Consider the following 14,021-nt stretch of genomic DNA (forward strand, 5'->3'; position numbering starts at 1 on the left):
GCAGACTTATACGGTCTGTGCCCTGAAAAAGACAGGTACAAATCAAGGTAAGGTATACACAAAAAATGGCACATGTGAGTTTATCTTGTTGGGCAGACTGGGTGGACCGTACAGGTCTTTTTCTGCCGTCATCTACTATGTTACTATGTTACCATAAGTGCTCCTAAGCACTAAACAACAGAAGTGCTCCTAGCACTAAAAGGGAAAGCAGGGGAGCCACAAGGAAAAAGCAGGGAAGCTAAACTCATAGACTAACACAGGTGCTCCTAAGCACCAAGCTACAGCAGTGCTCTACAGCACTAAACTAACCAGGGCGGGGAAAACAGTGGAGCCACAGGGAGAGAGCAGGGAAGCTAACCCCATAAACTAACACAGGTGCTCCTAAGCACCAAACTACAGCAGTGCTCTACAGCACTAAACTAACAAAGGTGCTCCTAAGCACCAAACTACAGCAGTGCTCCTAAGCACTACACAACATAAGTGCTCCTAGCACTAAAAGGGAAAGCAGGGGATCCACAAGGAAAAAGCAGGGAAGCTAAACACAAGTCAGAAGTGCACACTGCACTAACACTAACCTGGACCTAAAGCAAGACGCAAACGCAAACGTTGCAAAGGCCCTGAAGGGAAGAACACCACTTCCTTATCAAGGCCCTGTCTGATGATATCACAACTACCAGACACAGGCAGCCAGCATACTGAAACACAGAGAAGCTTAACCCACACAGCTGCAGTATAGTGAAGCAATTAGAGTCATGCTGCTGGAAGCAGCCAGCACAGAGAGACAAAGCTAGCTCAGAAAGGACAGACAGAAGAAACAGAAGCCAGCTAAGAAGCTGACCACCAGAAATAAGGTAAGTCTGGGAGGGGTCACGGCCACAATCGTGACAGTAGGATAGCGTTTGGAAAATGCTTTCTTTTGAAACTCAAGCTCTGGCACACGTATCCTTTGGTTCTAAGGCATACATCCTATGTTTCTTGGCATGTTTTAGGGCAGATGCTATCACCACTCACTAGTGCAGTAGTTGAAACTAGTTGAATCTTTTACTCACCTGGATACAAGGGCCCTATTTGTTTTTTTTTAAACATGAGCCTATGCGAGATGTCTGAAGAGCTGTCTGATAAGGTTTTCCGTTTTGCAGATGATATCAAAATCTGCAATAGGGTAGACACCCCTAATGAAATACAGAAGCTCATCTAATATTCTGTATAACCCAATTAAAAAGTGCAAGACCCCTGCTGCTCAAACTTTACTGGCTATCCACCAAGCCACGTATAACCTTCAAAATTTGCACTTGCTCACAGGATTATCTTTGGAAAATCCTGCCAAACAAATCTTCCCGCTTCAGGCACAGGCAGCTGCTTCTGACTCTGGGCAAGTCACTTAACCCTCCATTGCCCCAGGTACAAATAAGTACCTGTATACAATATGTAAGCCGCATTGAGCCTGCCATGAGTGGGAAAGCGCGGGGTACAAATGTAACAAAAATAAAAAATAAAAATATTGACTTCTTTGACTGGGTGACCAAAGAACTGGATGAGGGACGTGCGCTAGATGTACTTGGACTTCAGCAAAGCCTTTGATACGGTCCCCCACAGAAGACTCGGGAATAAGCTGAAAGGGTTGAACTTAGGACCGAAAGTGGTGAACTGGATAAGAAACTGGTTGACCGACAGGTGGCAGAGGGTGGTGGTAAATGGAATCCGCTCGGAGGAAAGGAAGTTGAGCAGTGGAGTTCTTCAGGGATCGGTGCTGGGGCCTATTCTGTTTAATATATTTGTGGGAGATATTGCTGAAGGTTTAGAAGGAAAGGTGTGCCTTTTTGCAGATGACACGAAAATAGCCAATAGAGTGGATACCCTGGAGGAAGTAGAAACGATGAGAAGGGATCTCCGAACGTTAGAAGAATGGTCGAGGGTCTGGCAGTTAAAATTTAATTACAAAATTATAGAAACCCTTGTACAAGGATAGTATCCTACACATGTACTTCCAATAAATCTTTTTTCAGCGGTTAGACCTAACAGACTTGCCTCCGTCCTCCTAAAGACGCGACTGGCGAAACATGGTCCATGTAGAGGACAAGAGACTATGACAGCACATTGATCTGTGAAGCTTCGATTTTAACGCACAGGGGAAGTGGGTTCACCAAACAACTTGGTATTATATTGACCGGGGAAATCATTGCAGATACTCGGGGCACCAGTCCCAGCATAGGAGCACCTGCTAATCTAAGTGGTTCTTTTCATCTATTCCACTGAATGTGAATATGAATAACTGTTTAGTAAGAATTATGACAGGCAGGTAGGAGGGCCCTGTGCAATGATGTTGGAACGGTGCTATCACTAGATATTGGCCATGGTCAAAAGTAATGCACTGAGCACTTTGCAATTTAAAAATATAAAAAAAGATTTATTAAAAGTACAGCGCTCCCTGATGTAACATTTATCCAGTTAATATTGGGGTAATTGAAATCATCCATTATTATACTGTTGTCCAGTTTGCCAGCTTTCCTCATTTCTGTAAACTTTCCTTCATCTGTCTGTTCGTTATGTCCAGGTGGACGGTAGTACAGCCCTACAAGACTACTCCTTCCCTTCACACATGAAACTTCTGTCTAAATTGATTCCACACTATCTGTTTCATGTAGAATGTTTATTTTGTTTGACTCAATTTCCTCTTTAACATATAGTGCAACCCTCACCTTCTCTCCAATTTGATCCATTCTATCATTCCGATATAATTTGTACCCTGCTAACACAGTGTCCCATTGATTATCCTCCTTCCACCAGGTATCTGAGATGCCTGTTATATCTACCTCATTATTTAGTTCCATATACTCCAACTCTCCCATCTTATTTTTTAGGCATCTAGCATTTGTATATAGACACTCAATACATTTCTTGATTACTACTACTACTACTTCTACTTAACATTTCTAAAGCGCTACTAGGGTTACGCAGCACTGTACAATTTAACATGGAAGGACAGTCCCTGCTCAAGGAGCTTACAATCTAAAAGACAGGTGTACAATCTAGAGACAAGTGTACAATCTAAAAGACAAGTGTAGAGTCGATCTGATAGGGCTTACTATGTTTCTAGAAAGATTAGGTGCCGAAAGCAGCATTGAAGAGGTGAGTTTTAAGCAGAATTTTGAAGATGGGTAGGGAGGGGGCTTGGCGTAGGGGTTGAGGAAGATTGTTCCAGGCATAGGGTGAGGCAAGGCAGAATGAGCGGAGCCTGGAGTTGGCAGTGGTGGAGAAGGGTACGGAGAGGAGGGATTTGTCCTGTGAGCGGAGGTTACGGGTGGGAACATAGGGGGAGATGAGGGTAGAGAGGTAGTGAGGAGCCGCAGACCTGAGTGCATTTGTAGGTAAGGAGTAGAAGCTTGAATTGTATGCGGTATCTGATCGGGAGCCAGTGAAGTGACTTGAGGAGAGGGGTGATATGAGTATATCGGTTCTGGCGGAATATAAGACGTGCGGCAGCGTTCTGAACAGATTGAAGGGGGAATAGATGGCTAAGTGGGAGGCCGGTGAGGAGTAAGTTGCAGTAGTCAAGGCGAGAGCTTTCGAAGGTTACCCTTCTTCGTCAGATCGGAAATAAGCAAATGTGCTAGCTGACAGTGTATATAAGTGAAAACATTCAAGCATTACTATGACAGTCTGACAGGGTGGGAGGATGGGGGTGGGTAGGGGGTAGTTAAATGAACTTAGATAGCGCTTAAATAGTGCTGAGAATAGCGTTTCCCAAGTTGGTCCTGGAGTTCCCCCTTGCCAGTCAGGTTTTCAGGATGTCTGCAATGAGTATGCATGAAAGAGATTTGCATACAGTGGAGGCAGTGTATTCAAATCAAGGGGGAATTCCAAGAGCGACTTGGAGAAACGCTGCCATAAATCATAAGCTAGTATAGCATAGAGCCAACATATAAGCAGATAACTCACTTAAATAGTGCCTGAATAACCACATTTTTAGCTGTTTCCTAAAACTTAGATACACTGCTAAACTTCTAAAGTCCTTGGGTAGACTTTTCCAAACACTCAATAACATGTAAGAGAATAATGATTTAACAATTTTCGATGATGGAAAATGAAGAATTATAGAATCATATAATTTCGATTACATTTCGATAGAAGGACGGGTTATTAGAGAGAGCCTATATCGCTGAGCAAAATCATATAGTATTTTAAATTCTATTGTACAAAGCTTAAATATTATTCTGGCCTTAATAGGTAGCTAATGAGCTCTAATCAGAAGAGATCATTGCAATAATTAAAATTAATGATTGTGTGAAAAGCAATGAGCTGTAATTTGCATAATTTGCATGCTCATTGCTTACTGCACCACCCCGGTATATTTTGGTGGAAATTTCACAGTAAGTCCGCACGCTGAACCATCCAGGTGTGGCTGTACTGCATGGCTTTGTAGGCAGTAGGAGATATGGATGAGTGTGTCTATCTTCCTTTGAGTGTGAGGTGGGATGGCTGGTCTTTCCTATCAATTTATAGAGTTCCTTTTTTAAATTGTAAACCGCTTCGATTTCACAACAGAGGTGGTGTAGTCTGGGCTGCTGAAGGGGGGGAGGCGGGGGAAGATTCCCCGGGCCTGGCCTCCAAGGGGGACTCAGCTCCACCACCGCTGGTACCGTGTCAGCAAGGCTTCTAATGACAAGCAGGTAGAAGATGGCTCAGGTTGTATTGGTCTCCTCTCCTGCTTGTGTGTTCCTGCTGGGATCCGTGTTAGTGTGTTACATATTAAGTCTCAGTGCCACCGCAGATCCTTCTTCCTGCCTCCTCCTGACGTACTTCCTGTTTCCACCATGGGCGGAGATTCAGCAGGAAGGATCTGTGACGGCAGAGGAGTTAACGCATTAACACGCTAACCCAGGTCCCGGCTGGTACACACGAGCACAAATGCAGGAAAGAGGACGGACAACCCGGCATCAACTGAGGGAGCACTACAGAGACACTGTCACTAAGGATTAAACACTAAAGAATGCTTCGGCAGTCGGTAATTGCAGTTGTGGGGGCCAGGCTGAACAGAGCTAAGGACTCAGAGCATCAGACAAGCCAATTCCAGAGCTTCTCATTGCACATTTCCTCAGGGAGGGGCGTAAAATTTTGTCCTGGGCCTGGTTTTGTCTCTCAGCAGTCCTGAGTAGAAGCCCCACTGTGATTTGCCTTACCCAGGGACAGACATGGGCCCCTGCATTCAGTGCCAATCACTCTTCATCTTTTCTTATATGTTTCTGAAGTAAAGTAAAGGGAAAATCCATTAAGAGGCTTTCTGCAGGACTGCAAATACATTTAATTGCATTATGTTACACTACACTTCACATTTATGTGTCACCTTCCTGGAAAAAAAAGAGCCAAAGAGTGTTTCAACATAACAGAGTGTTGTGAAAAATGTTTTTTTATTAAGGCACCAGAAGAGACCCGACACAGGGCTGTGTTTTGGCGGAAAAGTCCGCCTGCCTCAGGACTCAAATACAACAGTACTTAAAGCAGGAAGGTGTTACAAACAGTGCCTTGGTAAAATGGCTCCAAGTGTGAGCAGTGGCAATTTTTAGCACCAAAGCGTCTATTTGAACACAGCTGCGGTGCCATTTTACCAAGGCATTGTTTGTAACACCTTCCAGCCTTAAGTACTGTTGTATTTGAGCCCTGAGGCAGGCGGACGTTTCCCCTGAAACACGGTCCCTGTGTCGGGTGTCTTCTGGTGCCTTGATAAACATTTTTTATGACATTCCCCATGTGGAATTCAGTGGTTTATCCTCTGCTCCTCTAGTTTCTTTGGACTTTAGTGGAGTTTACTTTCCTGTTCCCCTTTGAACTTTTGGTTTTTAACATATGTGAGATGTGGTAGGCAGGAAGAAGTGTTATGCTGCCTTAGTCTCCATGTTGTTTGGACCCTGAAGAAACTAAGCGAAACACTGGCCAACGTTGGTCCTGGGAGTAAGGACACTGGCTCAAGAACTCACCAGCAGTGTTCTGCAGTGGCTGACTTTCAGACAAGATAAGTACAGCATCAGGAAAAGATTTTTTGTTTTGAGCTTTATATGAACTATAGATTTATACATTTTATCATATTTTCTGGAGAATGAATTTATATTTGAACATTACTGGAAGATTTTTTTAGCCAATGATGACGAGGAGATCTTTTATGATCACATTTAGCTCTCTAAACCTATCAGATTTGGATCTCTTGAGGCTTTTTCCTTCCTTTAATGTATAATTATCAAATAGTTTTGCATACGAGTTTCTTGCTTTTTGAGTGTATGCCTGTGGATCACCAATTTTGTAATTTCAACATAACAGTGCATATTCAAGCAATACATCTAAATAAATCAAATATGATAAGGATCCCCTTTCTAGCCTCCCTCTCACAAAAAGAAGAGGCAAAACTAACAACCCAGATGTCATTCCCATGGTGCACTTGGTTGATCCTGATAGCTTGAAGTCCATTTCCAGGACTTCAGATAACAACCAAAACAGATTCATAAGCTAAACTTATTTACAGAAGCTATTCTTAATTACACATAGAGAACTATTTACAGAAAACAATATTAATTCTTTGTTTAACTCATAGGTGAGCCATCACCCACCTGCAGCAGCCCACCATGTATATTCGAAACGCGGATGGACTCTCTGGCAGGAAATCACCATTGCAAGCAAATTCCGGGGGAAATACCTCTCCATCATGCCACTGGGTAAGTAGAGCAGTTCCCAGCAAGGCATCCATACCAGGGGCGTATCTGGACTCTGGCAGTAGGGGGGGCCAGGGCCAGAGGGAGGGGGCACATTTAGCCCCCCCCCCCCCCGGCACCACCGACCCCCCCCCCCCGCCATTGCCAGAGCCCCCCTGCCACCAACGACTCCCCCCCCCCCGCCATTGCCAGAGCCCCCCCGCCACCAACAACTCTCTCCACCTCCTCTCCCGCCGCCAACCCTCCCCCGCTGACGTTGTTTACCTTTGCTGGCGGGGACCCCAACCCCCGCCAGCCGAGGTCCGCTTCCGCCTGCTTTTAAAAATAATTCTTCAGCTGGCAGGGGACCCCAACCCCCGCCAGCCGCCGAGGTCTTCAAAGTTCTTTTTCGTCGTCCTCCTCCGTGGCCATGCTGTACGCTGCTGATTCGGAGTCTGTCTGACGTCGCACCACGTTGTACGCACATACAACGTGGTGCGACGTCAGACAGACTCCGAATCAACAGGGTACAGCATGGCCACGGAGGACGACGAACAAGAACTTTGAAGACCTCGGCAGCTGGCGGGGTTGGGGTCCCCCGCCAGCAAAGGTAAATAACATTAGTGGGGGAGGGTTGGCGGCGGGAGGGGGGCCAGGGCGAAATCTGCGGGGGCCCAGGCCCCTGTGGCCCCACGCAGATACGCCCCTGATCCATACATTGCCCAACATACAGTAGAGAAGTGTCTGCTGTATAGAGAGCGCTATGAGTTTCTTGCATCTGTTACCCAGCATCCTCAGCAGCCATCCTGAGCAGGGGCGTATCTGCGTGGGGCCACAGGGGCCTGGGCCCCCGCAGATTTCGCCCTGGACCCCCCTACCGCCGCAAACCCTCCCCCGCCGTTGCTGTCGCCTACCTTCGCTGGCGGGGGACCCCAACCCCCGCCAGCCGAGGTCCGCTTCCTCCTGCCGCTGCCGGCTGCCTTTAAAAGAATTCCTTCAGCTGGCAGGGGACCCCCAACCCCCGCCAGAATGAAGCTCATTCTGTTTCTGAGTCTGACGTCCTGCACGTACAACGTGCAGCGACGTCAGACTCAGAAGAAACTTTCGGCGCCAGCTTTGCAGACTGCAGTGGAAGAAATGAAAGGACCTCAGCTTGGCTGGCGGGGGTTGGGGGTCCCCCGCCAGCTGAAGGAGTTCTTTTAAAGGCAGCCGGCAGTGGCAGGAGGAAGCGGACATCGGCTGGCGGGGGTTGGGGTCCCCCGCCAGCGAAGGTAGGCGACAGCAACGGCGGGGGGAGATTGGCAATGGCAGCGGCTGGGGGAGGGGGATTGGCAATGGCGGCAGCGGTGGCGGGGGGGGGGGCTATAATGTGCCCCCTCACTCTGGCCCTGGCCCCCCCTACCGCCGCAGTTCAGATATGCCCCTGATTCCTGAGTGAGACAATTTCTGTCTTGTAAAGTGTCTGACTAGTGAAAGTGCTCAGAAAGTTCCTCTGATGTCACTGTGCAGATGCACTTTGAATTTCAAATTGTTTCTGCTCAGTTTACAAGTTAAAACTTTTTTTTTTACAAAACATCTGACAATGGATTACAAACCTCTGGCTGTTTTCTTTTTATAACTGGTGTCAGACACTAACACATCCCTTACTTGGTGATATGACAGAAACAATGTCACAGCCCAGAAGCTTTCCCAGAGACTCGATGGCAGTGTTGCATTCTGCCATGCGGAGTTACCTGAGTTTGATTCCTAGCACAGGTCTTCTACTCTCCAGGAGAGCCAGAATTGGAAATGCCAGAAGAAACAGGGTGCTAATGAGCAGCTGAAGAGAATTATCGTATTGCCACCAGGCTCCTGCTGCCACTCGATTTTTAACTCTATTTCTCCATGTAAATTAAGACCCTCTTGAATCTTAAGATGTCCCAGGATGGTGGCAAGAGGTTCCCCTGCCTAATATGACCTATGGGATGATGCCAACACAAAACAGACTGGTAAGAAGCCTGGGTTGGTGAAGCAGGCCTCAACCAGAGATGACTCCACTGAGGAGGAGAAGGATTTGGTGCCAGGAGTGGTCCAGTCACCTGAGCTGTTTGGAGTAATTTAAAATATAATCATACCGTGCTGGAGTCCTGGTTGAAGGTCATTGTGGAGAAAGTGACTCAGCTGGTCTTGGTCGGCAAAACCACAATGCAAGTGGATGCAGTGGAGGAGCTGCAGTTGTCACTTGCCAAGATGTACCACAACATCTATGCTCTAGAGAGGGGACAGAAGCAACAATTTAGAGAACCTAAACTGTTGGCTACCGGAGTCAGTGGTCACAAGTACAGGAGAAGGAATTGAGGATATTTGGTTGGATTACTTGTTTTGGGGCTGAGAATTGGCTATGGGGTTCAAGTCAGCTGAGGTGAGTGGAAAAAAACCTGGATTGTGGGTAAATGGAACATCGTGGGACATCGTGTTACTACATTAAGGCCATTATTTTAGAAACGCATCCACAGGTAAATTGCAGCATGTCAGAAAGCCTCTCTTTACACATGGAGATCTACACCATGCAAAGATTTCAAGCAGGCATGGTTTGGACAGGTCTGAAATCTCTGTGTATTCCCAGTTTTACAAAAGGAATACACGTGTGTGGAGAAAAACTTACCCATCAGGATTTGCACCAGCTCAAAAGCATTCATAGGTTTAACATAGTAACATATAGTAACATAGTAGATGACGGCAGAAAAAGACCTGCACAGTCCATCCAGTCTGCCCAAGAAGATAAATTCATATGTGCTACTTTTTTATTTGTACTGTCCTCTTCAGTGCACAGACCGTTAAGTCTGGCCAGCCCTATCCCTGCCTCCCACCACCGGCTCTGGCACAGACCTTATAAGTCTGCCCAGCACTATCCCCGCCTCCCAACTACCAGTCCCGCCTTCCACCACCAGCTCTGGCACAGACCGTATAAGTCTGCCCAGCACTATCCCTGCCTCCCACCAACGGCTCTGGTACAGACCGTATAAGTCTGCCCAGCACTATCCCCTCCGCCCAACCACCAGCCCCAGCACAGACCGTATATGTCTGCCCAGCACTAGCCCCGCCTCCCAACCACCAGCTCTGCCACCCATTCAAGTGTTTGATTCGGTCAGGGCTTAGATTAAGGGAGTCATTTTTCTTAATCCTATGTAGCTTATTTGCATTTCCAAAATGAAACCTAGTTAAGAATGTGCCATCACTACTTACTCGGTGGCACGTTCATGTATGTGTTTGTAAAATGCTGATACTTCCCTGTAGAAGCTGCCATTATCATGCCGTCCATATTTGTGACGTGTATATTTGTAAAATTGCTGCTCTTGCTGCACATGCCAGCAAAATACATGTACATTCCTTCAGGTATTTTAGAAAAGGCTCTACATTGGCAGATCTTTTTCTAAAATATCACTAGACATGAGCACGTCTCAACCTAGGTGCCTTCATTCCAGTCTCTACGATCTATGTAAAATGGAGCTGTAAATATTTTGCAATGGTACCCGCTCAGACAGACGTTGCAGTTTGCCTGCTGGCCTAGAAGAAAGTACTGCTGAATTGCAACTTTCAATTGCGACTGAACTTTTGCAGGTGTTTGTTGTGGGATCAATGCCTCTGCATTGCCCTGGACTCTAATGGGAAGGTGTTTGTGGGACGGATAGACAATTCAGGTGCAGTACATGAGAAAATGAGTGAGATCTGTCCTGGGGTTGGGGTATGCATGCTGTATGAGCATGAGTTAATAGGGAGAAGTTTGGAGGGGGGGGTGCTATGTGGAAGATATATGGGGATGAGACTGCAATATGGAGTATGAGTGTCAAGGATTACTCAGAGTTTGAGGGTGATTAGGAATATGGGAGTAGGCCCGTTTGACTAGCACTTGTGTGACAGGTGAGTGAGGGAATCCTAAGAGGGAGTTAGGGGAAGTATGGGAAGAGTCGTGGAACTGGGGAATTGGCAAGGTGGACATGAAGAGAATGTATGGGTCTGAGACAGCATCTGTTCTGATGTGTAAATATAGCGCTACAGTATGAGTAAACTTCTGAGTTGTGTCTTCTCAGGGGTGTGCTGGTAAATTGTTAACAGGGGGCTCTCTCTCGCCAGCAAAGTAAAAGAGAATTCAGGAGGGGCCCAAGCCCACATTTTGGGATCCATTTGTTAAAGTAGCCATGGAGAACCGGCTCTTGAGAGCCTGTGAGAGCCTGCTCCAGCACACCACTGTGTCTTCTGGAAAGTAACTTGCCTGTCCTTGCTTATGAGACAAAAAAAAAGACTACCATCATTAAAAAGGCATGGAGCTGAACTCTTGGCTTTTAAGCCAAGAATCATTGCCCTAGGTGTAGGGTTACCATACGTCCGGATTTCCCCGGACATGTCCTCTTTTTGAGGGCATGTCCGGGGCGTCCGGCGGATTTTGCCCGCGCCCACGTTTGTCCGGATTTCTGGACAAACGTGGGCGCGGGTGCGGGCAGGCGCGTGCGTGCGGTGGGCGCGCGATCGGCGCCGTGGGTCGTGACCTGGTCTCCCATCCCCTCCCCTTCCTTACCATGTTCCCTGGTGGTCTAGTGACGTCTTCGGGGCAGGAAAGAGCCCCCTCTTTCCTGCCCGGAGCGCTGCCTCCCCTGTCTATCATCCTTCTCGGTCTGGCTGGGGATTCAAAATGGCCGCCGAGATTTGAACTCTCGCGAGGCCGCTTCAACTCTCGGTGGCCATTTTGAATCCCCAGCCATACCGAGGAGGATGCAGCAGGCAAGGGCAGGCAGCGCTCCGGGCAGGAAAGAGGGGGCTCTTTCCTGCCCCGAAGAGAAGACGCTACTAGACCACCAGGGCTAGATAGTAAGTGAGGGGGGGAGGGGACTATGTGACGGGGGGGGGGCGTGGCGGAACCCGACCTGAAGGGGGCGTGGCATGAGGCGTGGCGGGGGCGGGGTAGGGGGCGTGACGTGTCCTCTTTTTCAGAGGACACAAAATGGTAACCCTACCTAGGTGGGACCTTCCTAGAGCGATTCCCTTGTAAGTGTTTTATTTACTGGTTACTTATTTGTTGAACCCAGGAAATTACAAAAGTTTGTGGAGTTAAAAGAACAGATGAAGAACCCTCTGCAGCAACTTCCTTTAAGTTACCACTGTACCAGCTGCAATTACCAATTAACCTTCTTCCCGCAGAAAATATTCCGTGTTTTTCTTATTTTCTTTGAGATTGTTTTCCTGATCTTGGATCCCCCAATTGTGGACTAACAAAGATGATATTTTCCTTAATGTTTGTTTTAATTGATATTTTCTCTTTTCTTTCCCATTTATGTATTGGACATAAATGTAATATAAAATGAATAAATTAATTTAATAAAAAAGGCATGGAGCTGCAGTGACACATTTGAATGACATGGAGTGCACAAAATTGCAAACATTGTGGGTTGGGAAGGTGATGTGCATGTCATCTGGGACCAAGATGGTGATATTGTTTCATAGAACAGTGAATGCTACTATTATAAAGATTATTAATGACCCCCAGAAGTCAGTATCTAATTCTTCAAAGGTCCTTTATTGAGCAGTGTTTAGTACCTTGTAATAATTTTGGCTCAAATAATTATGATGCCAGTTTTTTGGATATTGAAGCAGTATGAAGGAGAAGGGTCTTGGTGATTCCCCCTCCCCCAACACACACACACACTCCCCTCCTGTGTCTCCTCCATCTTTCCTTAATATAGTGCTAACTTTGCAGCGTGTTAGAATAAATTGTGACATTTACCTTTTGTGATCCCTGCTTTTTATTTTAACTTTGCGGTCTATCAAATACAGTTGATGATAAACAGCTAAGACAGTCTTTCTTTTGTATGTAAAAGGGAAAAAGGACCTACAGTAGATAGGCAGGTGAGGGAGGGATAGGCAAACCCTGGACAGGACCACCCCCTGCTGAGAATAAAGCCCAATTAATGGTGAATCAACATGTCTTAAATTCACTGATTCAACTTTGTACCAAAAAAAAAGTTATTTTATTATAGTTATAATTGGGAAGCTGGGAAGCTTCTAGCAGCATTGATCAAGAAGTGGATAGGCCCTAAGAATATAGTTGCGGCAAAGAGTCAGAGGGGCATCCTGGTTAAATCTGGGAAAGGTATCTGTTAGGTGTTTCAAGAGTTGTTCGAAAGTTTGCATTCCAAGAATGGAGAGGATGTGGGGGTGTAAGAGAAGTACTTGGTTTCTAGTTCTCTTCTTCAAGTTAAATGTGGAACAATTAAGGTCTTGAATGCCCTGATCACTCAGGATGAGGGCTAGATAGGCAACTGCCCCAGGAAGGCCCCTAGACCTAATGGTTTTGAGGGAGGGGATTTTGCGAAGTGTTAAAGAAAATGTGGTGGGCTCTATCATCTTGATGTATAATTAGGCAGTGCAGAATGCTGCAACGAGGTTGGTTATGGGTTTTGCAAAGTGGGATCATATCACTTCCGTTTTGAAGCAGCTACATTGGTTGTCTGTGTATAGGATTCATTTTAAGATCCTGTATTTTCTTCACTAGACTGTGTGTGGTAAAGTTGCATGGTATTTTCAGTGGGTAATCAAATTGTTTGTATCTGCTAGGGGATTGAGATCTGATTCTAAAAAAAAAAAACTGGCAAGTGACTCATTGATAAGTACGCTCTATGCTGTTACAAGGGTGGCAGCCTTTTCAGTTGCAGGTCCTGTGTTGTAGAACACCTGCACTACTGCTCTAATGTAGACCAAGAAGATTTTGAAGTCACTTTTTTGTTCAGGCTTTTTAATATTTGGCAGCCAGACTCTTACTGTGTCGTTTGCTGCTGTTTTGCGGGATAGTGGGTATTGTAATTGTTTGTGTTATGTGTTTTAAGTGTGATTGTTGTATCGTTACTTGCTTAGATTTAAGCAAGATATGAGTTTTATAAATAAATAACTAAAATAAATGACTTTCCATCTAATATGAATTTGGCACACATTACATTGATACCAGGCAAAGATGTACAGAACCTAGAATCTTATGGTCCCATTTATTTAATGGGATTTATTAAGCGCCTTTATGAAGAGATAAGTACATAAGCATCGCCATGCTGGGACAGACCAAGGGTCCATCGAGCCCAGCACCCTGTCACCGACAGCAGCCAAAAGAACAATAAATTTGTCCCGCCCATCCTAGAAATACTGTATTATTCCCTCGTCCATTCAATAACATTCTATGGCTTTTTCCTCCAGGAAGCCGTCCAACCCTTTTTTGAAGTCCGCTAAGTTAACCGCCTTAACCACCTTTTCCGGCAGCGAATTCCAGAGTTTAGCTACGCGTTAAGTGAAGAAACATTTTCCTCCGATTCATTTTAAATT

The 14,021-nt window shown here is 46.1% G+C and overlaps 1 protein-coding gene across 1 annotated transcript in view; it reads left to right on the plus strand.

Moving 5' to 3' along the window:
- Positions 1–14,021, plus strand: part of LOC115479653 (oxysterol-binding protein 2-like) — a 378,141-nt gene that overhangs the window by 323,027 nt on the left and 41,093 nt on the right. Inside the window, exon 11 of the mRNA XM_030217714.1 lies at positions 6,584–6,704. Coding sequence (XP_030073574.1) covers positions 6,584–6,704 — 121 coding nt within the window. The remainder of the gene's footprint in view (positions 1–6,583; positions 6,705–14,021) is intronic.

The sequence above is a fragment of the Microcaecilia unicolor genome, chromosome 11 (genome assembly GCF_901765095.1).
Source record: "Microcaecilia unicolor chromosome 11, aMicUni1.1, whole genome shotgun sequence".
Lineage (NCBI taxonomy): Eukaryota > Metazoa > Chordata > Amphibia > Gymnophiona > Siphonopidae > Microcaecilia > Microcaecilia unicolor.